The 22,187-nt window shown below is 30.4% G+C and overlaps 2 protein-coding genes and 1 long non-coding RNA gene across 3 annotated transcripts; 1 reads left to right on the forward strand and 2 right to left on the reverse strand.

Moving 5' to 3' along the window:
• Positions 1-680: 680 nt before the first annotated feature.
• Positions 681-1,459, reverse strand: LOC112747270 (uncharacterized). The gene is made up of 3 exons (XR_003174852.3): positions 1,390-1,459; positions 1,222-1,270; positions 681-820 (listed from the first exon to the last, which is right to left on the reverse strand). It is a non-coding gene; the product is annotated as an uncharacterized lncRNA (long non-coding RNA).
• Positions 1,460-15,725: 14,266 nt separating this feature from the next.
• On the forward strand, positions 15,726-16,370 carry LOC112749359 (kunitz-type trypsin inhibitor-like 2 protein). Its single transcript, XM_025797617.1, has one exon. The coding sequence runs from the start codon at positions 15,726-15,728 to the stop codon at positions 16,368-16,370; it is 645 nt and encodes a 214-aa protein (XP_025653402.1).
• Positions 16,371-18,254: 1,884 nt separating this feature from the next.
• Positions 18,255-18,950, reverse strand: LOC112751592 (kunitz-type trypsin inhibitor-like 1 protein). The gene has a single exon (XM_025800780.3). It carries the CDS (start codon positions 18,948-18,950, stop codon positions 18,255-18,257), a length of 696 nt encoding a protein of 231 aa, XP_025656565.1.
• Between the last annotated feature and the right edge of the window lie 3,237 nt (positions 18,951-22,187).

Genomic DNA, 22,187 nt, shown 5'->3' on the forward strand with positions numbered 1-22,187 from the left:
CTGGTGGGGGGTGAGAAGCCCAAGCAATTATAAAGGCTATCATGCCCATATCTCCAAGCAATGGACACAACACACAAACTCTAAACCTAGGGCTGGCATCTACAGTGGCCCAATAACAACAATAGATTAGGGTCTAACACATCTCAAAACTGAGTAGGTCTAAATTAATACCAAAAGCTAGCAGAAGGGAAGAGGGATGTCCAAAGACTTAATAAACCGACAATGGCAATATCCCCAAGCAAAGTGGAACTAACCAGTGTGAAATGCATAATCAACGCATAATCTTTAACTAAATGAAGTCATGGATCCGCATTACAGATTAATATCAACAATCTACCTACTGCATGCATGAGTAACTTAATTATTCGAGTTACTCATTATATTATTGTAATAAGATAACTTGGCCAGTCTTCTCAAATTAAAAACTTAATGACATCCTATCATTGCTATTACGATAAACCTCTTGTGTTGTCCACAATGGATAAGCCCATGGTGGTGGTTTTGGCAAGAGAGCATCTCCATTTGCCAAGGGAATTCCACCTTTGGAAAGTTTATGAGGACTGGACGTGTCCTTGGAATTGCTATGATAAATGTTTTGTAGTGAAGGGAATATATCAGAAATATGTTTCTCATTTTATGAACTGCTATATTCTTTAAAACTCATGGGGATTACTATTGAAGTAATACATTATCATGTCACATCTCAATACTTCAACACAGATCATGTAAGGCGCATTCTCCCTAGAATTCAAGAGAACAGCTTCATCTTCAGGAATATAAAGCACACGGTACATGCCCTTTCCCAAAGGAAAACAAACTCCTAGGAATAAGGAAAGCAAGATTCATAGATAAATAAGAACCAAGTGAACCCATAAATAAAAGAATGCATACACACAAATTACACACAAAAAATGTGAGTTTAAAAGCAAAGAACTAACAACAACCAACAATTCCTTGAGTGCACAAATGAAAAGTTGATTAATAGTACCACTAAAAAAATGGCCCCCCAATAAACATCAGAATGGAAGTTTCTAAACATGCAAAGCAAGGCAACTAAAGAAGTATGGAAATTGGTGCTATTGCCACAAGGAGAATTTCTCAGACTAGATTTTGGGAATAAAATGCCATCTGATTCTGTTCGGACGAAACACATGACAAATAGTAAATCCTTTCAGCATCAAAGAACAATATTAACATCATATCATTCACAGTAAGAAGTACCTCCAGTATTCTGTGCCTCTGTCAAATGTAAATTGATCTCTGCTAGAGACTTAAAAGTTAAAACACAGAAACAGCAACAAATAGGTGTCAGAAGCCAATGATGGAACAGGTTCAAATAAGTAAATATATACATACATATTATCATTAAAAATATAATAAAAAAACAACCTCATGCAAAGCATGTTTGCGGTCTTCAACTGGAAATACATCAACTAACCCAAATGATGTCTCTTCTAATAGAATTAATCATACTTGTAAATCAAGAGGAAGTGAAACTTGTGTCTCTTCTATTTTAGCAGCAAGAGAGATGCAAGCGGCTGCTTCTTCTTCATGGTGAAGGTGAAGAGGAATCTGTGAAGGTAGTTAATAGCAAGAAGCTGTGAAAGCAGAGAATGAGAAATATGCATTCACTCTCAGAATCCATTCCTTGTTCTAGAAACACATGATCATGTTCCTCATCATCAAAATAATATTGTTCTAAGTAGTACAAAGAATCTATGTGTTCCTCATCATATGAAATAGAAGTATCAACGAATACTTGTTTAGCATGAGAATGAAAACTTAACTAGACATATTCTAGCAAATAGAAAGTTAAGTATTTATCCGGACAACCTTGGCTACCAGCAGGATTAACAATGTTTGATCCTTCTTCCAAGAAGGACCAACTGCTATCAATAATCGAAACATAGAAAGAATTCAAGCAACCAATAACTTATCCAGTTTTAAACAAGCAGAATTTAAGTTAAATCACAAAATCCTTGAAACTCAATTGCAACGAAGAACAAACTCCAGGTCTTAAACTGGGAGATACAGCCAAATACAGAACTAACAGAAGCAATTTTTAAGAAGCAAAATAACAAACACATAGAGTGCAATCAATGCATTATTACTAAATGTTTGTGAATCAAATTCACGCCGCCATTGATCTGTCCATGCATCATTCCTGCAATCATTGAAGTAATTAGAAAAAGAGGATGTGAATTTAGTTACAGATCTAGAAGTGAGAAGTTAGAACGCAAACTGAGAAATAGATCGAGGAGGAGAAGGCACGTCAATGCATGAGGAGAAGCTAGCAGAGCAGAAGCTCGAAAAAGGAGGAGAAGCTCACAGATCTAGAGAAAATCTTGACGGAGGAGGAGAACGCGCCGCCGGAGGAGAACATCGCCATAGGAGATTATCGCTCGAGAGATCGTCACTAAAGGAGATAAGGAGAGAGTTTTGGTTCACAACACAGAATCTCGATGGAGAGGAGATTCTGGTCAGAGGAGAACGCTGTTGAGAAGATCGGCGCTGGAGTAGATCGTCACCGGAGCAGATCAGAGTGACCACGTCATTTTCGTCCTTCTTCTAACACAGTGGCAGCGTCATTTTTGTTTTGGTATATAATTCTAGGGTTGAATCAGAGTTTGAGACTATTTTAAATAATGGGCACTGATAATGGCGGTTTAGAATCACCAAAATCTCTTAAAACTGCCATTTTATACAAATTAATTATGGCACTAAGATCCAATGCCATAATATCTGAATATTATGGCAATTTTTTAGAACCGCCATAATATAAATGCCATTTTAAACAGATTTTTTTGTAGTGCATGTGGCAGTTTTATCTGCACTTCCTTGTGGCAATTCTGTCTGCACTTCCTTCTGGCAATTCCGTCCGCGCTTCCTTCCGGCAGTTTCATATACACTTTTTTCTAACAGTTCCATATGCACCCATTTTATCAATTTATGCATTTTTTATTTCGTTATTTTAAATAAGTTTCAAACTCAAATTGTCACTTAAGTTTGAGCGGGATGTTAGAATATATTAGAATTAATTACCTTTCATTATAATTATTTAGTATATCTAAATATTTATTATAGGATATTATATCTTTATGATTTTGATTCTCTAAACCTTTATAAATATCTTTCTATATTGTATCATTTGATACAACTTGAATATACACAAACATTTTCTCTATCGCTCTCTCATACCTTTTTAACATCAATATTTGAAGAAAATTATTAATAGAGTAACTGGTGGACAAATAGGATTAAATTTTAATTTTTGATAGACTAATTTAATTGAAAAAATATTTTAAGAATGAATTTAAAGAACGTTTTATCTTTTAGAAATTAATTTGACTGTTAATCCAGTTATAATACCGTTGATTTTTATTGGCCCGTTTAAATTAAAGCTCAATTATGAAAAAGGCTCGGCCTGTGAAACCAAAAAACTGAATATTAATGAAGTCCACTGATGAGTTATCCACCAAGGTTATGAAAATCAGTTTGAACTGGTCGGTTGAACCGGTCGAACCTTAAATTGATAAAAATAACAATTTAATGGATGTTAAAATCGCAAAATAAAAGAAATCGTTGCTAGACCGTCAAACTAGCCAAAAATCGATCGGTCAAACCGAATCGTGATCTGGTCAGTTTTCAAAATTTTTGAAAAAACGACGTCGTTTGGCTTCAGGAGCCCTAACCATTACCAACCCAACCCTAACTCTACAACGCGCAGCACTCCCTTCAGTCATCTTTGAACTCGAGCTCCCCCTTCTCTCATCGTATCGAGATCACTCTCTCACTTCTGTCGAGCCACCGGCCTACTCCTGCCGTTGTCGCAACTTCCTTCCCCTCTCATCTTCGATCTTCAAACGTAGAAAAAGAGGCAACCCTAAGCCTCCATCTCCTCGCCCTTCTTCAAGCTGTCCAGCCACCTGCACTGTCACGTTTGCTCTGCCGTCGCTTGCATTGCTTCAGCGTCACATCAACGCGTCTATTACGCGTCTTTTCATCACGCTTCCACTACTTTTCAGCCTCTGTTCCATCGTGCTTCCGTTGATGTTCATCCTCTGGTCCGCCATGCTCCAGCCCTCGTCTTCCACTTCAAGTTCCTCATCTGTGCTCCCGCTCCCTTGCGTGTTTGAATTCCAGCCTTCGTTTGTGCTCCCTTTCCCTCATCTATTCGAGTTTGTACTCCATCTCCCTCGGCTATAAAAGGTGAATTCTTGTTGGTGCTGATTTCTTCTTTATTATGTTGTTTTTCTTGCTGCCATTTAAAGTTTAATTTAACATACATTTGTTTTATTTTTTTATTTAGATTTTAAACTCTTGTTTATTATGTTGTTATTTTGCTTTTGTTTCTTATCTAGTTCTGCTAGTATTTTTACTACTATTTTTAAAATTGCCACTGTTGTTACTGATGATGTGGAAACTCTTGTTACTGATGTAGTGTTATTAATTTCTTTTTATCTACAAAATTTGAATTTATGTTTTCTATTTCAATATTGAAAATGACAAAAGTTTAACTGGTGTTTGATCTTGTGAAAACTGAAAACTCTTGTTGCTGATACTGTCTTATTAAAATTCTGCCATTGTAGCATTCATGCACATGGTGTTTGATTAAATGCCTAAAAGAAATTAGAAAAACTTCTCGATGAATGTAATGAATTATTTGACTTTAATATTTATATTTTTTCTTTTGAATTTCTATGTTCTGATGGATAAATGGGTATCATAAGTATGTAAAAGAAAATAGTAATACTGAAAAAATTTATTATTAAAGATGAATGTTTATCAATTGATTTATATTTGTGTTAGTTGTGGTAGTAGTGTTATGATTCTAAAAAATTGTATGAATTAAGTTAAATAATTGTATAATTTGAATGATATTTTAAAGTTTATATTATACTATAATTATATTTTAGTGTGTTGTTTTATCCAAAATATATAGTATTTGACTATTTGTATTATAACTTCCAGCTTTTTAATTTATATTCGTTTGATACTGTTGAATTCATTTACTAAAGTTTGCTATCATTTAACTGAATTTTGTGAATTTAATGCAAATTTTTATTAGGATTGTTCTGGTATTTAATTTTGTCCTTTTGAAAAAGCTTTAATTTTAAATTTTAGATGCTTCTTTGCTTTATAAAGGGTCTAACTTAGTGCCCTTCTAAAAGTAACAACTTTTTCTTAGTATTCATAGTCAATAATAATCTTTTAGGTATTAGACTATTAATACGTGGATTCATAATTTGTCCTTTATTGGATCTTGTTATATTAGACATTATCATTACTAGCATCAAAGATTTTCCAAATAAATATGATAGCTATTTTCCATTGTGTTTTCTGTTTAAATGTTCCATCTATAAATTAAATAACTATCACTATATATATGCATGTATCTTTGACTTCAATTGCAATGTGGGTTTTCCAACTCTACATCCGTTATTGTGAATGTACAAGTTGCATTGCAAGCTAAGGTAGAAATTGTTTAGTGCCTATATGTGTCATGTGTATGTGTTCTTATCTATAACGAGCTATAAGCTACATTAATTAGCAACCATATAATTATAAATTTGATATATTTGTATATGTTCTCATAATCTTATTGTTTAACGTTTTAATAGTTACTTGAATTAATTATTTAATTTGTTCATTTATTTTATTAGTTGATATCTTAATTTGTAGTTTAATTAATCGTGAGATCGTGAGGTGACACTGATGAAGACCTTTAAGTATACCCATACTTTAAAGACAAACAACAAAAAATTTGCTTACGAGTTATCTGCAACTCATTATGTTAGTTTAAATTAATTCTAAGTTTTAACTTTATTTGGTTTAAAGTCAATTATTTAACTGTTATCCTAATCACAATTAACGTGTGTGACACAAGAAGATTACATGCAGAGGTTGAAGGTCGCAACCCAGCAATCTCAGCCGCCTAGTGGGAACGATGAAATCAGCTCCAATACCTCAATAATAAATCCTGGTAGGGTTTGGCATGAGACCGGTCCTGAACTCCACAAGAATTGCCGCTTCGGGTGGAGTCATTCTTCGCCAGTGACCTCCGCTCCTCCACGTTGGCGGCTTTCTCTGCTTCTATCTCTTCCACCAGCCCTGTTGATCCCCAGGAAGTTATTGACTTGAGGGAGGAGGTGCAGAAGCTAACACAGGAGCTTCACCGGCAAGCGGAGCAGTCTGAGCATGCCGTCAGCTTGGGCCTAACGGAGAAGTTGGAGCAGCTCGATCGGTTGCGACAGCGGATGGAGGAGTACAGCCAGCAAATGCACGCTGGAGGCAGCGGGACTGTTGGTTCCAGCGGCAATGCGGCTGGTGGGCACCGACGGTAGCACCTACTACGCCGCCTCAACATTGGGACCACGATGACGACGACGATTACTGGGATATGTAGGGTTAGATTTTTATGCATTTTTTTTCTATTTCATTTATTCTACTTCTGTAATATTTTATTGTATTCAGACCATTTATTTTTTTAATAAAATAATTTGTTAATTTTTACTAATTTTAAATTTCTGCTAACAATTTTGTTAACAAGAGTCTATTAATTATGGCTTAACTGTGCCAAAAAATATTATCGTCGGATAAATCTAATGGTAAAATGGTGCCAATGAGATGCAAGAAGTAATTATAATGATGATGATGTAGAAAAAAAATAATAAAAAGAACTCAAATGAAAAAAGAAGAAGAAGAAGAATAAGTGTATGATGACTTGATCGGACTTACTTGATTAAAAAGCTTAACATTTTTATTTTGAAAAGATACATTAAAAATAAAAAAATTTTATTTATGTTATTTTTTTCTTTGTTTCAAGATAATTGTCTTCTTCATTTTTTAAAATCATTGAAAAACTAATGTAATAAATTTACAAGCTACTATTATTTTAAATAATAGCTCCACATCCATGTCAAAAACCTAACCAAGTCATCCAAGTACTTTTTTGTCAACGCGCCTCCCCCTCTCCTAAGTTATGTGAAATACACGCGCTCCCCCTCCCCTTCCTATTAACGTAACAGAATTATGTAAAACTTCTTCTTCAACGTAAACATTCTTCAACGTTAATGATCTGATTATAATTTTTGGATCTGCTCTGCTGCTTGTCGTTCTTCTTATTTTTCTTCTCTGCTACTCGTCATTTTTCTCTGCTGCTTGTCGTTCTTCTTCCTATTCTTCTTCGTTTTCTACTTCGATATGTGGATTTATCTTCTTCGTTTTTAGATTTCAATAAACTATCAAAACAATGAATGACTCAACTTCAAATCAGTTGAATGAGAGCGATTTGGATTATTCTTTTGAATCGAATCAAGCGGACAAGGTTTTTATTATTGAATTGAATTGAATGCAACTGCTAAATTCTAGACGCAGGTGTTCTGATTTGGATTGAACCGAATTGAATTGAATGGAATGCAATCTCTGAATTTTAGATGCAGGTCTTTTGAATTTGATTATATATATACAATGTTCGAATTTGAATTTATATAATGGATAATGTTCCATTCATTTAGTACTATACAATGGTTTCACTTTAATAACATGTTCAGTTCATTATGCATACAGTTGTTCAAATTTGAATTTATATAATGAATAATCACTACAAGAAAATGAAGCATTTGTAACAAAAATTTTATATCAATTTTTAAATTGTTACAAATTGTTGTTTTTTTTGTAACAAAAATTAGTTATAGTTACAAAATAAGAATTTTTTGTAACAACATGATTTCTTTTGTTACAAATTGTGTTGGTTTTTGTAACGAAATGGTATTTTGTTACAAAAATTTATAATGTTTTGTAACAAAAAATTAAGTTACTGTAAAAGTTCAAAATATTTTATAACAAAAAATTAATTTGTCACAAAATTCAGTATTAAAAGATTTTTTGTAACTAAAACAGATTTTGTCACAAAATTTAAAAATTTTTTGTAACTAAAAAAGATTTTGTTTCGAGATATTAAAACCTTTAGTGTTGGAAAAAAATTATTTATATAATTTTTTACATGGTGATTTTTTTTCAAAACTTTAGTTTTCTAAAATATTGGTTTTGATAATTAAGTATTTTTTATAAAATATTAAAAATTAAATTATTAATTTAAAAAAATTGTAAAAATGATTTTTTTTAATCTTTTAAAAAAATTAATATATCTAACCCTTAGTAATCATCAGTTTTTTAAAAAATTAATATATCTAATATCTATTAGGAATCAATTCAGAATTCTCATTAGAAATTAATTTTTCAAATAAAAAATATTTAATAGTAAAATATATTTTATGATAATTTTATTTAAAGAAAATTATTTTTTCTAAAAGTAATTAAATTAAATTTTATGATACTTTGAGTTCAAAATTTATTACAATTTATAAAAAATTTTAAATAATTGAGTATTTTTATATTAAAAATTTAAAATTTTAGTAATTAAAAATAATGAGAGTTTTATACAATTTAAATTAAATATTTAAAAATTTTGATTAATTTTATAAATTTAAAAAATATATACTATTCTTAAAATTAATTATATTAAATTAAATTTATTTTTTAATTAATACTCTAATCAAATCCTAATCCCCAAATTAAAACCTTAATTTTACCTCACCTATCCTAACAACCCTCACATCTCTTCTTCCCACAGACCTCCTACACACACAGAAATAACAAAGACAGAAAGGTGAGAGAGTGAGCTGCAATAGAAGAAAAGAAGGAATGCGGCTGTCCCGCGCCGGCGTAGCGCCTCACCGTTTGTGAAGCCATGCGTCTTCGTCTCACAGCCGCTGAACGCCTGCTGTCGTCCCAGCGTGGCCGTCGAGGAGAGAGAGAGAGAGAGAGAGAGAGAGAGAGAGAGAGAGAGAGAGAGAGAGAGAGAGAGAGAGGGAGGGAGGGAGGGAGGGAGGGAGGGAGGGAGGGAGGGAGGGAGGGAGGGAGAGAGAGAGAGAGAGAGAGAGAGAGAGAGATGGGAGCTACAGTCACGTTCCGTCGTCGTTGTGGTGGTCCACGTCGCTATCGTCACTGCGAGTGCCACTGCATGCGTCGTCACTGCCGCTGAAGGTTCGTCGCCATCGCCGTTCGCGCCTCTATTTCACGCCACTGTGACTCCCGTCGTCGCCAGATCTGTCACTGTCGGGAGAGGACCAGAACGCAATGAGGAAATAGAGTTGGTTTCTGCCATCGTCGGGAAACGAAACCAGCATCTAGTCCCTCAGCTGGTGGTTGTTATCATCTTCGGTCAGCTTCCGTCACTGTCAGTTAGTCCCTGGAGGTGAGCTTCCTTCAGCCATATTCTTTTTTTTTTCAATTTCATTGCTGTAAATCATTACTATGCCTTCAATTTTTGGATGAAAGTTGAATTTGTTGCTGAAATTATGACTAAACTAAATTTTTTTTGTTGCTTAAAATCATATTTGGAGGTAAAATTTTGTGTTGCTGAAAAACATCACTGAGCCTTGTCTCTTCTCTATTTGCCAATTACTGATTTTTTTTATTCTGAGTTGTTGATGGTACTATGATGTTTCACTGCATTGTTAAGTTTTGTTAATTTTATAGATTCTGATTTCGGAGTTGTTAGTTGCTTATTTTTCTGATTTTGAGTTATTGATGGTGCTATGGTGCTGATTTTTTTTATTCTGAACTTGGACAGAATAACGTTGTTGCAACTTCTGTTGTTAAGTTTTTTGTTTCTATATATAATCTTTATGAAACTGGAATAACTGTTGATGGTTGATTTTAATGATTCTGGAATAATTTTGTTGATGGTGTTGTTAAAGCTGAAAAGCAGGAGCAATTAGAGTTCAAGAAAGTTTAAGATAGTGTGGCTTAGCTGTCAAGTTATTCAGTTTGTTATAAGTTGGTTAGGGAGCCTTTAGCTTTATTATCAACAGTCTTCTTCTATATAAGCCTAATACTTATTGTAATCCGATAGCATTTTTTATTCATTGTCAATTTGAGTTAATTCAGTTTTATTTTTCCATTCTTGCTATACTTCTCTATTTCTAAACTCTCTACATCACTATTGCTTCTGCAATAACATAAACTTGTTCAGGTACTTCACTGCTTTGTTAAATTTAGATGGTGTACTGCTTTGGAACTTTTTCTTTTTATGTTTGGATTTTCATTAGGATAATTATTGTAATGTTCTTATCTTGTGTTTTGACATAAACATCATTATGGAACTTTATGAGTGTAAAAGCATAAAAAGAAAAAAATCAAGTATATTTGTTATGAGAATTTTGGTGAAAATTGTGTTTTGTAGTGATTGTTTGACAATTGATACTTATGTAAATTTAATTAATTGAATTATGATTAATTAGCCCGAGTTTATATATTGAATTGTCAATTATTCTTGATCATTTGCATTCTTGATTGGCTAGTTTTAAACTTTGATAATAGATTCTTAAAGAATTAGTTAATTTTAACTTGTAAGTTCTAATTTAATTTTCACTCGGATAAAGATAGTATTATGTGTTGTTTTTTAATTTTGGTTTCCATTGTTCATATTTATATAGGAGTACAAAATTAATGTCAACATGCTAGACTTTATATTGGCTGAAATATGCTAGAAGAGTCAAGAATTATAAATTCAATATGATACAATTTTATGTTAGAAAAAAGTTATGTTTAGTTGAATTTGTAGAACTTATTTTATTGTAAAAGAATCTTAATGATATGTAAGATATTCTAATTATCTATATGATTATATATTATATAAATGTTAAGTTAGCATGTTTAGAAAATTAATTGATATATCAATTATTTAATTAAATATTTTAAAATAAATTTTCTATTTTTATAACTAAGAATAAAAAATGTTACAAAAGTAAGTAGTATTTTGTAACAAAATATTATGACACAAAAATTTAAATTGTTACGAAAAATATTTTAAAGGTAAAATATTGTTATCACTTTTGTAACAAATTTTAGTTTTTGTATTAAAAAAATTTGTTACAAAAACTTTTTGTAACAGGACATACTGCAACAGCCCCCTTTTTTGTTACAAATATATTTCGTTTCAAAATTTAGATTTTTTGTAACAATTTTTTTTGTTACAAATACTGCTTTTTCTTGTAGTGAATTAATGTTCCGTTTATTTAGTACTATACAATTGTTTCGCTTTAATAATGTGGTCGGTTCATTATGCAGACAGTTGTTCGAATTTGAATTTATGTAATGGATAATATTCCGTTCATTTAGTACTATACAATGGTTTCATTTTAATAATGTGTTCGGTTCATTATGCAGACCAGGTGTGTTGTGGATAAACAATTTATCCCAAAAGTTGGTATATATGATTTTCAAGACACTAGAAGAATTTAGAAAGTTCTACAAAAATTATTCCAAACTTGCCGGTTTTTCTACCAAAATAAGGAACACGACTCGAAAGGGAGATGAGATTAAGAATCAACTAATCGTATGCAGTAGAGAAGGGCTCTTGAGGTTTAGGTGTTTCTGAAACTGAATACTGATAAAAACATTTTTTTTCAAATTAGCTTTCTGCAATAGTGCTACATACACTTTTTTCGGTTTATCTAGTGTATTAATTTTGGTTCATTTGTGTTTTTGGAACTCTTGATGTTTGATAAATACCCTTAATCCATTCACTGTGAACCTAGAATAAAACAGCAGCCCAAACAGTTCTAACAGATATATACATTAACATTAAATTTTTTATTAACATTCACATATATACATTAAAATTAGATTTTCATTAACATTTACATTAATATTCATATATATATATATATATATATATATATATATATATATATATATATATATATATATATTAAAGAAGAAGTGTTTGCTTTTTTAAACAAGTTAAACAAATTAGTGTTAATTACAACGAGTAAAAGAAACTACAACCTATTTACTATCTATATTGCCAGATATGAATTTACAAAAAGAGTTTCAGAGGGCAGCAGATGGCTTGGGAAATCTTATGACTTCAGATACCTGAATTACTTGATCTCTTATTTTGTTAATTTTGTTCGTTGACCGCTGAGCTTGATATATTCTGCTTCAACTCCCTCTTCGTCCTCCATCAAAGGTTCTACCCTAACATAAACCCTCATCTGGGATATTATTAATTCCTGAAAAGGATATAAAATAAAATCAGGCATAAGGGGTGATTGAATAAAACGTGATAAACATTCAATCAGCAAGAAAAATATTTTTTGCATGCAAATGAACTCAAGTGAACACTTAACAATCAAGTGAATCTAAATCACCAACTCCAATGGACCGAACTCCTTTCATGTTTGAATAAAACATGATAAACATTCAATCAGCAAGAAAAATATTTCTGTATGCAAAAGAACTCAACTGAATACTTAATAATAAAGTGAATGTGAATCACTAACTCCAATGAACTGAACTCAATTCATATTTGAATAAAACGTGATAAACATTCAATCAGTAAGAAGAATATTTCTGCATGCAAAAGAACTCAACTGAACACTTAACAATCAAGTGAATCTAAATCACCAACTCCAATGAACCGAACTCCTTTAATGTTTGAATAAAACGTGATAAACATATTTCCATTCGTAAATCACCAACTCTAAAATATTTCTGTATGCAATTGAACTCAAGTGAACACTTAACAATCAAGTGAATGTAAATCACCAACTACAATGAACCGGGTTATATATCACAGAAATTAAAGCAAATAACAACACATGTCCAATCGTATGTCCTAGTTATAGAGAAAAAAATGGAATCAAAATAAGTCGATCTACTAAACGCACCAACTCAATCCACTAAACCTTAAATCGAACTAGGAGAAACGTGAGTTTTGCGCGAAATTAAATGAACATAATAACAATAGTTTTTCTCATACCTTGGGGAGTCTCTATTCTTATTTTTGTTTGTTTTTTTTCTTCCTTTCGAAAGCTTGATACGATTCTGGAGTAGCGGTAGTTTTCGCAAAGAACACGAACGAGGTTTGAGAGAGATTTAAAATTTTTCAGTAGTGGTTTCGACAGTGAAAAATGAACGTTGTTTCATATTCAAGCGCGAACGATAACATTTGTGGGAGAAGGGTTCAGCGCGTGTATACACATTTTATTTAATGAGATTGAGGTTTTTTAATTTTGGAACTGCTTGGATGGACTTAGATAAAAAATTGTTTGGATGTTATGTAGCCCAACTATATTTTAAAATAAAGTGAATATTTATTAGAATTTCAATTTAAGGTATTGTGAATATAAAATATTTTATTTATGTATTTAATTATATAAAATTTTGTCAATAAAATTAATTATTTTTATATTTTTTATTGTGCGAATAATTTAAAAAAAATAATAATATAAAATATTTTATTAAAGAACAAATGCTCAACGGTGCAAAATCGATTCGGACAAAACTTTATGGGAAGACCCAACACCGTTGATTTATATAAAGTCTCAACACCGTTCATTTGAACCTTGATCCTGTATGTTTTTATATATATATATACACACAACTGTGTTTGACAACTACATTAAGTTAGTATATTTCAAGTAAATTCAACAGCTGCTATGATCTTCGAACGACCCAATATCTACGTGGTTGTGGTCTTATGGACTATGGAGAGCTGTTTCTACTGTAGTAGCTTATATATTATTGGCTATGATTTCTTGATGTAAGGTTCTGGTTGGGGAATCCTAATTATTTGTGGTCTATTTCTATTTACTTTTTTTAATTAAAATATCTATCAATTTTGTATATATCTATCCCTCCTGTCTATTTAGATTTTAAATCTCTATGTAAAAAAATTTTTTTTTCCATAATAACACATATTTGTTGTTGAAAAATATTAGAGTATAACACTTTAATTTTAGTACAAAAAATAACAAATAACTAATATTGATTTAAATGTAAGATAAAAAAATATTAATTATCTAATTTTTTTATTTGTTATTTATTTTTTTAATGGGACAAAAAATGCCAAAAGGAATTATACATTTTTTTTTATAAGATTACACAACAATTATTTTAGAACTTACGCTCGCCTTATTAGCCTATTAGCTAAACAAAGAATTAAAAATAAAGTATTATTTATTTAAAGATGGTTAAAATAATTTTCTAATATATTCAATTAAATTATTTAATATAATTAACTGCTATCTTTAGTTAAAGAAACTAGTATAATCAACTTGACGTGAATAACCGTGTCAAAAATGTAGTAACTATAATGTAAAAAGTTATAACCAAATCTAGCTAATCTATAAGCAAACATATTAATAAATTTAGATCCGCTAAAATATTATTAAAAAAAGTAATACAGTAATATATATATTTTTTTTAGTGACCACAGTAATATTTTATTTTAAGAGTATATACTTATTTTGGTCCTCAAAGAATTTTAGACCAGACACTTTTGCTAACTAAAATTAATTACTCGATTGGTCCCTAACAATTAATTATGTCAGTCACTTAGGCCCTTAGCTCCGTCAACTCTAACGGAAGATAAAATAGTTCCTGACAACTCTAATAGGGGACAAAATGATCCCTGACAACTCTAACAAGGAACAAAATGATTTCTGACCCCTTTATTCGAAACGACACTGTTCTTCCCCAATTTTTATCATATCTCGCATAACTTTAATATTCATACTCTCCTTCTTCACTTTCACAATCTTTTTTTCCATCTTTTCCTTTCTCCTCTTTAACTCCAAGATTAAGCCATGGTATAATTGTCACACGTGTCGCACTTACCTCAACATGTCATTGAGCACACACTTCCTAAGTCTTTGTGACTAGTACATCCACCTCCTCTGCACTTCACCCACGAGAAGCATCTACTTCCACATCTTCGATAACATCATCTCCAACCCCGACAACGTCCACGACATCCTCAAGACCAAGTTTCACAACTACTCCAAAGACACGCCTTTCTCCACTCTCTGGCAAGTAATATAGATTGTTGGACATTAGAACATCATGAGAAGATTCTCCTTCGACATCATATGCAAATTCTCATTTGAAATAGATACGGAGTGCTTCATTCTTTCTTTCTCGGAGTCCAAGTTGGCAGACAGTTTCGACCTCGCATCCAATCTATCAGTACAACGAGCAATGTCGCTGTTGCTGCTCATATGGAAACTGAAGCGATTACTGAACATTGGTTCGGAGAAGAAGTTAAAAGATGAAATTGGAGTAATGGACAACGTGGTCATAGAGATGATAGGACAGAGGAGGAGGGAGATGGCAATGACGACGACGGGTCTTAACAAATTAGACTTGCTGTCTAGATTCATGAGATCTATCGAAGACGACAAGTAGTTGAGAGATATAGTCATTAGTTTTCTGAGTATGAATTAGTTGAGAATAAGTTGAGAATTTTTCTTTTTGTGAACATTAAAGTTATAGAGTATGTATTGTGTAACTTGAAGTTACAGTGTTAGACTGTTAGTATTATGCGAGATATGATAAAAATTGGAAGAGAACAGTGTCGTTTCAGAATAGAGGAGATCAGGAACTATTTTGTCCCCTGTTAGAGTTGTTAGAAACTATTTTGTCTTTCGTTAAAGTTGACGGAGTAAAAGACCTCAGTGATTGATGGAATTAATTATTAGTGACTAATTGAATAATTAATTTTAGTTAAAAACAAAAGTGTCTGATCTAAAATTCTTTGACAACCAAAATCGATATATACTCTCATCTTAATAATCAATCTGACCATGCTATATAAATAGTCGTCCAAAACACAAAGAAAACAAGCTGATATACTCTCACTAATAATAAACACCATGAAAGAAGCAGCCCTCTTCGTCTTAGGCTTTATTTCCCTTTTAGCCTTCTCATGTTCCGAAATAGTGCTGGACCGGGATGGCGACCGGGTAGTCTCCGGTAGCCCATACTTTCTTGGCGCAATTCGATGGTACCCCGTACATAACTATGAACGCGGAATAACCCTCGGCGCAACCGGGAAACAGGTAGACCCGGTTACCATCCAAGTTGACGATTCCATATCCTACTTCGACGGCATCCCAGTGAGCTTCTCCATCGTTGGAACACCAGATCCCGGTGTACCAATCGCCACGGAATCTCCGTTAGAGATCAAGTTCACAGGCATAAACACACCGATCTCAACAACGTGGATGGCATTCGTTAACAGCGAGATTCAAAGCTTGAGCGTGGGAATTGGAGGTCCTGAAGAACACTCTGGGGAAGCAACAATTGGAAGCACGTTTAGTATCCAGAAAGACACAATTTCGTACATCCTTAGGTACAGTGTGCCAACTCCTGGAATAGGGAATGGAATAAACTACCTTTTTGGAAACGTTACGGATTTCAAACCAGGTGAGAGCCCTCTGGTTCTCACTCAGGACTTCCCCACCTTACACTTTGATATCTTCAAAGATAGACCTGGTCCCACTCATACTGTGGTTTGAATGAGTAGAGTCAGTTACTATGGAAGCTAAGCAAAACCTCATCATCATCAACATATGTATGTAACTAATAAGTGTGCTTCCCACGTAGCTAGTGAATGGCTCTGTATATGTAACTGTAAGAGGTCCTGTATCTATATGATGAATAAATGATTACTAGTTTATTACGTGTGTTTTGCATTTTTATTTGTTGGAAAAGTATTGGTAAAAAATTTCTAACCATCAAACTTTAAACAATTATAATTAATAATCATTAATTTTATATTTTTAAAAAATAAAATTTAAATAATTATTAATTAATGATAATTAATTAATATAGAATGTAATACAAAAATACTTGTTGACTTATAGTTATTAGTTAAATCTTTGTTAGTTGTTAATAATTAAATCCCTATTGGTTACCTGAGAAATTGTTGTTTGTTGATTGCTTATATATGCATGTGCCACCTTTGTATTGCCAATTTTAATTTTTAATTTAAAATACTTAACATGATTTAAGTAAAGAGGGATGAATACTTGAATAGGATTAGCAGTAATCTACCATCTGGTATATATATTATTATAAATTTTAAACGGGTAACCATTTTTTAAATATTTTTATTCGACTGAACACATTTATAAATTAAAATGTTTGCACACAAAAATATTTGAGTAATGCACGCTTAAAGCGGTATATTTTATATTAAGGCGAAAATTCATATATAAATATATTTATATAAAATTAATAGATAAAATTTATTAGATAATAATTTAGTCAAATATATTAAATTATTTTATGATTTTTAATTATTAACTTTGTTGCTGAATCCCTACCGTTAAAATAACAGAATCAAGTTAGTAGAAAAAGTTTTCAAAGAGATTTCATTCGTGAGGGCAAAAATGATTGCAAACCGATTTCAGCAAAGTGCAAGAGAAAAAAAAAAGAAAGTAAAATATATTTTTTATTTTTAAAATTCGTTAAAAATTTTTAAAATATCTTTTAATTTTATTTTTTTAATTTTATCCCAAAAAATTTTTATTTATGACAAATATATTTTTAACGGCTAATTTTTTAAAATGATATATATGAATTTATTTTATTTCGTAGTTTTTTATTATCATTTATTTTAGTTTATATCTTTTAATTATTATTGGAATAATTAAATAATGTTAAAATAAATAAATATATTTATAAAATATTACATATATAAAATTAAAATATTAAATTAAATTAAATAATTTTAAGTAAACAAGTTTCCAAAACAGAACAAGCAGCAAGCGCATATATATATATATATATATATATATATATATATATCTAAAGCCTTATACTAACAGGACCAGACTAATTAGGCCTCATAAGAGAAAATATAATTCAAGAATGTGTGGAATTGTCATGTATAAGCTAAAGAGAAATATTAGAATCTAATTATTAGTTGATATTTAGCTAATATTTACTTTTATATTATTAAAATTTGGAATTTAAAATTTTATAGTTAGCTGATGCTTAATTAGTTTTTTATACTTATTTTAAGAAAAAATATTAAGAATTAATTTTTAATTATTTAATTTAAAAATTTAGATATATAATTTAAGATTTAAATTTAAATATTTATAATTTGAAATTTAAAATTTATGATTAACAAAATAATTTTTAAAAAATCAATTGAAATTAACTAAAAAAATTAATTTCTTAACATTAGACTGCTGAGTCTCATAAACAAACAAGCGCCAATATATAAGAAAGCATTTTTTATTTATTACATTAGATAGTACATCATATGTTCAACGCAAGCATGCATGAGTTGAACTTTTGCTTCCAGCACCCAATAACAGAAACTTACATCATTATTATTCATTTCAAAGCATATCATGAACATAGCCATGATAGCTCTATACATGCTTGATTCAGTAGGCAACAGTCTTGATAATTCCAGAAGAGTCTGAATCGGTTTTTTCAAGCCCAAAGTAGAAGACGGGGTCACTCACGAGGTTACCAGCAGTAAGAACAAGAAGGGAAGCCGGATAGTTTTGAAGGTGGGTCCCAACATCAGAACAAAGAGGTGAACCCTGGAACATATAACAGAACATAAAATTGTATCCAACTTGAGACTCTCGGATGTTAAAATACCCAAATAGTGTATTTTGGTCAGGGTGGTCCAAAGGACCACCAATGCCCACAACCGCTTTTTGGGTCTCAATATTGTCACCATAAACCATCCATTGGGATGATGAAGCACACTCTAGTGGGTTCTCATCCGAGAACTCAATCTCCAATGGGACACCTTGGGGGACTATTTTGCCGGGGGTGTTTGCCCATTCCGGTATGTTGAACTTCACCGGAGAACCAAACATTAAACCCGTGGTGTATGCGACAGAAACTGGGCACGTTGAGTTCCCAGTTTTGCCGTGTATAAGTCCGCCGCCATGTGGGGTTGGGTTTCCAGGTGTAAGTTGCCGAATTTGGTAAGGGATACCGGTGACAACGTCGTTGCCATGAATGTCCTTCACAGGTATAAAAACAGTCTGTGAGTAGGCTAAAGGAAAGGCTAAGAGGAGGAGGAAAGAAAGGGTAAGTAGTGATGCTACTGCTTGTTTCTTCATGGTGATGAATCTATGCAAACTCTCAATAATTGAAGATTTGATGGTGTTTGTAGCAATTGAAGTTTTGGTTTGTGTGTTTTGGAGCCTGCTAGCTAAGCTCTATTTATAGATGCATGTCCACCTAGGGTTACTTCATTGAACTTTTTTTTAAATTACTAGATGTATGTTAAAATTAGTCGTTAAAATTAATTATTATATATTTATGTGTAAATATTTATATAATTTAATTTATTTTTAATATATATTTTATATTAATAACTAATAAATATTTAATTACTTCTGTATATAGTTTAAAATAATGAGGTTAACAACATTATTTTTTTAAGAAAAAATAAGTATTTCATAAAAATAATAAACATTTTTTAGGATAATTACAAATAATTATTTGATAGAATATTTTTATGGTGAATGATTATAAAAAAGTGTTTAATATTTCTAGTTACCAGTCATTATTGTTGAATAATTTCTAGAGCAATGCTAGGAGACTAGCAACTTTTGTAATTGGTAACCATCAAATAGTCATCAATGATGATTTAATGGTGTGAGATTGGTATGAGATTTCATCTAATGACTAACCTTTTTCTACTAATTATATACTGGCCAAAATTCAATAATATTACTGCCCCTAGACTTTTTCTTCTAGAAACAATGTTCTAAAATTATATGATTAATAAAGTCGTTTATATAATAAAGTATTTTATGAGCGTATAAATCTCTTTCTCCATCCCTAAAGAAGGATAAAACTTGTCTAATATAATTGTTGAATATATAGGCTATTAATCTATTATAAGTGTCCAAAGAAAATTAAAATTTTAATTAAGATTGTAAAAAATTATTCCATGCATATTCATTAAAGTTCAACTATTAAATTAATTATTATATATTTTATTAATTAAATAATTAGTTATTAAAATAATAAAATATATACAATATAATAATTAAATATATAATGAACAAAAAAATTATTTACAATAATATAATAATATTTTTTATAAAATCTCAAATACATTATTTTTATGATGAATAAGTATGTTTTAATATACACAATAATAGGAATGTAAATTGTTTTTTTAAAAAAAAGCTATATATATTGTTAATATTCACCCAAAAGAACTTAAAACATTTAAGTAGGCCAAATTAAAAATATCCTCAAAGGCCGTTTCTATTAAAAATATTACCTTTCCTCTTTACATGTGAAATATAATGAAATTTGAAATTCTTTAAAATAATCTTACAATTAGAAATAGTGAATCCAAAATAATTATTTAGGAACTAGTTAAATGTGTAATAGGACCTGCGTTACTTAAAGGTTATTCCCCTTTATCACAATGTCAGAAAAATCACTCTCTAGTGCTAATTTGAGCCCAACAAAACACGTGATTATACATATATCTCTTTTCTATGGAATTTAATCATATATATTCTTATGTGATTGTCATTGTCTATATATAGGTGCCTATTATATTGAGTTGAACTAGTTTATTATTGTAAATCTATAGATTTTAGTTCAATCCGATAAAAAAAAAAGAAAGTTGTTGATTTGAGTTTGAAAAAAGTATCAATCTATTAATAAGTGGGAATTGATTAGTAGATTTAACAATTTTAAATTCATAAAAAGTCACGTAATCCATCTAACATCAAAGTAAAAAATACACATAATTTTAGTTAACTGAAAATAAATTATTATTTTTTGTTTTAATAAAAAAGATGAAATAGATCAATAATATGAGGAGTTAACTTATTAGTCATTGATCTAAGTTACGAAAATTCTACACGTAACATTTTAAAGACACAGATAGTTATCCTAAATATATATGTATTAATTAAAAAACTAGGAGATTAAACTTATGGTGGGCCTTTCACGCCTTAACCAAACTCATTGAGAACTCTTCAACAAAAATTATTTTTTATCATATTATAATAATTAATTATTTTAATTTTTAAAATTTTTAATTAAATATTTATCTTTTATTTTATTTTATTTTATTTAGTTTTATTCTATTACTTTCTTTTTTTATTTTAAGTATAATAAAATGAAATAAAAAACTAAAAAAAAAGCAGCATATATCACAATTTATTTCGTATTTATTCTCTATATTATTATTTCATCATACTTTATCTTCCATAAAAAAATTTATCATTTTTTCAATCAATCTATCTTTAGAATATTTTTTTATTAAAAATAAAAAAATGACAATCAAATAAGGATGTAACTTCATAATCATGTTCTACTCATTTGGGTATAAAAGAGTCAAATAAAGAAAAGGAAAAAGAGAAGCAAAAGAAAAACACACATATTCGAAGGTAATTTAGAATTTTTTAAAATAATAAGAGTATCACTATAGCAATTTAGACCCAAATAAATTATTGTTAACTATAATCATCATATACTTCTTTCTCTCAATTTCAATTATAATATTCATTTTATTTTATTTTATTAAAGTAAATTTATCTCTATCTCTACTCTACAGTCTTCATCGTTTCTATTTCCGTTGCTCTATTCTTGGAAGATCACAACTATGAACATTCTCAACCTCGTTCTTTTGTCTTGAGTTTTAAAACTTGAACACTTAGCTTAGAGATGTTCTTGACGCCAAGATGTATGTTAAATAAAGATGGAGAGATATCAAATTATCAATGGTATTGCGGTGCTTTTTTTTCCATAATCCAAATCTATTTGAAAATTGCCTCATTCCACTATTATTGCTAGCTTTGTGTTTCGTCGTTGAGAAAAAAGGTATGGATTGATCGCTTTGGCTAATTAAACATACGATAACAAACAAATGAATATCAAGTTTTAATTTGTTTAATTTCTTTTTTTGCATTTAATGATTGATTTTTTTATGTATATAATATTTTTATATTTTTTTATTCAATTCACAACAAAATACTATCTATTTTGATTTGTATTTCTATTTTTTATTTTTAAAATTAAAAAAAAAAAGAACACTTCGTTTATCTTTATTCAATTCTTGTCTTCCAAGTGCAGTTTTCATCGCCTTGTCACCGCATTTTCTCCCTCTACAGCCATGCTATAATAAATTCTATTATGATATATCGACTGTATGGATTTAGAATTATTGTAATCTTTTTCGTATAGATTTTTATTCTCTAGGATGAGCTGTACCTTCTCTGATGAACAGCTTCTCTATAAACTCTAGGAAGATTTTCAAGTGTACTGTCATATCAGTATATCAGTAATTTTTAATTGTTGATTTTAATTATATATATTATATA

Source organism: Arachis hypogaea, chromosome 15, assembly GCF_003086295.3.
Source record: "Arachis hypogaea cultivar Tifrunner chromosome 15, arahy.Tifrunner.gnm2.J5K5, whole genome shotgun sequence".
Classification (NCBI taxonomy): Eukaryota; Viridiplantae; Streptophyta; class Magnoliopsida; order Fabales; family Fabaceae; genus Arachis; species Arachis hypogaea.

Excerpts from the sequence above, each read along its gene's own strand:
- LOC112749359 (XM_025797617.1), top strand. The coding sequence starts at position 15,726 with ATGAAAGAAGCAGCCCTCTTCGTCTTAGGCTTTATTTCCCTTTTAGCC.
- LOC112751592 (XM_025800780.3), bottom strand. The coding sequence starts at position 18,950 with ATGAAGAAACAAGCAGTAGCATCACTACTTACCCTTTCTTTCCTCCTC.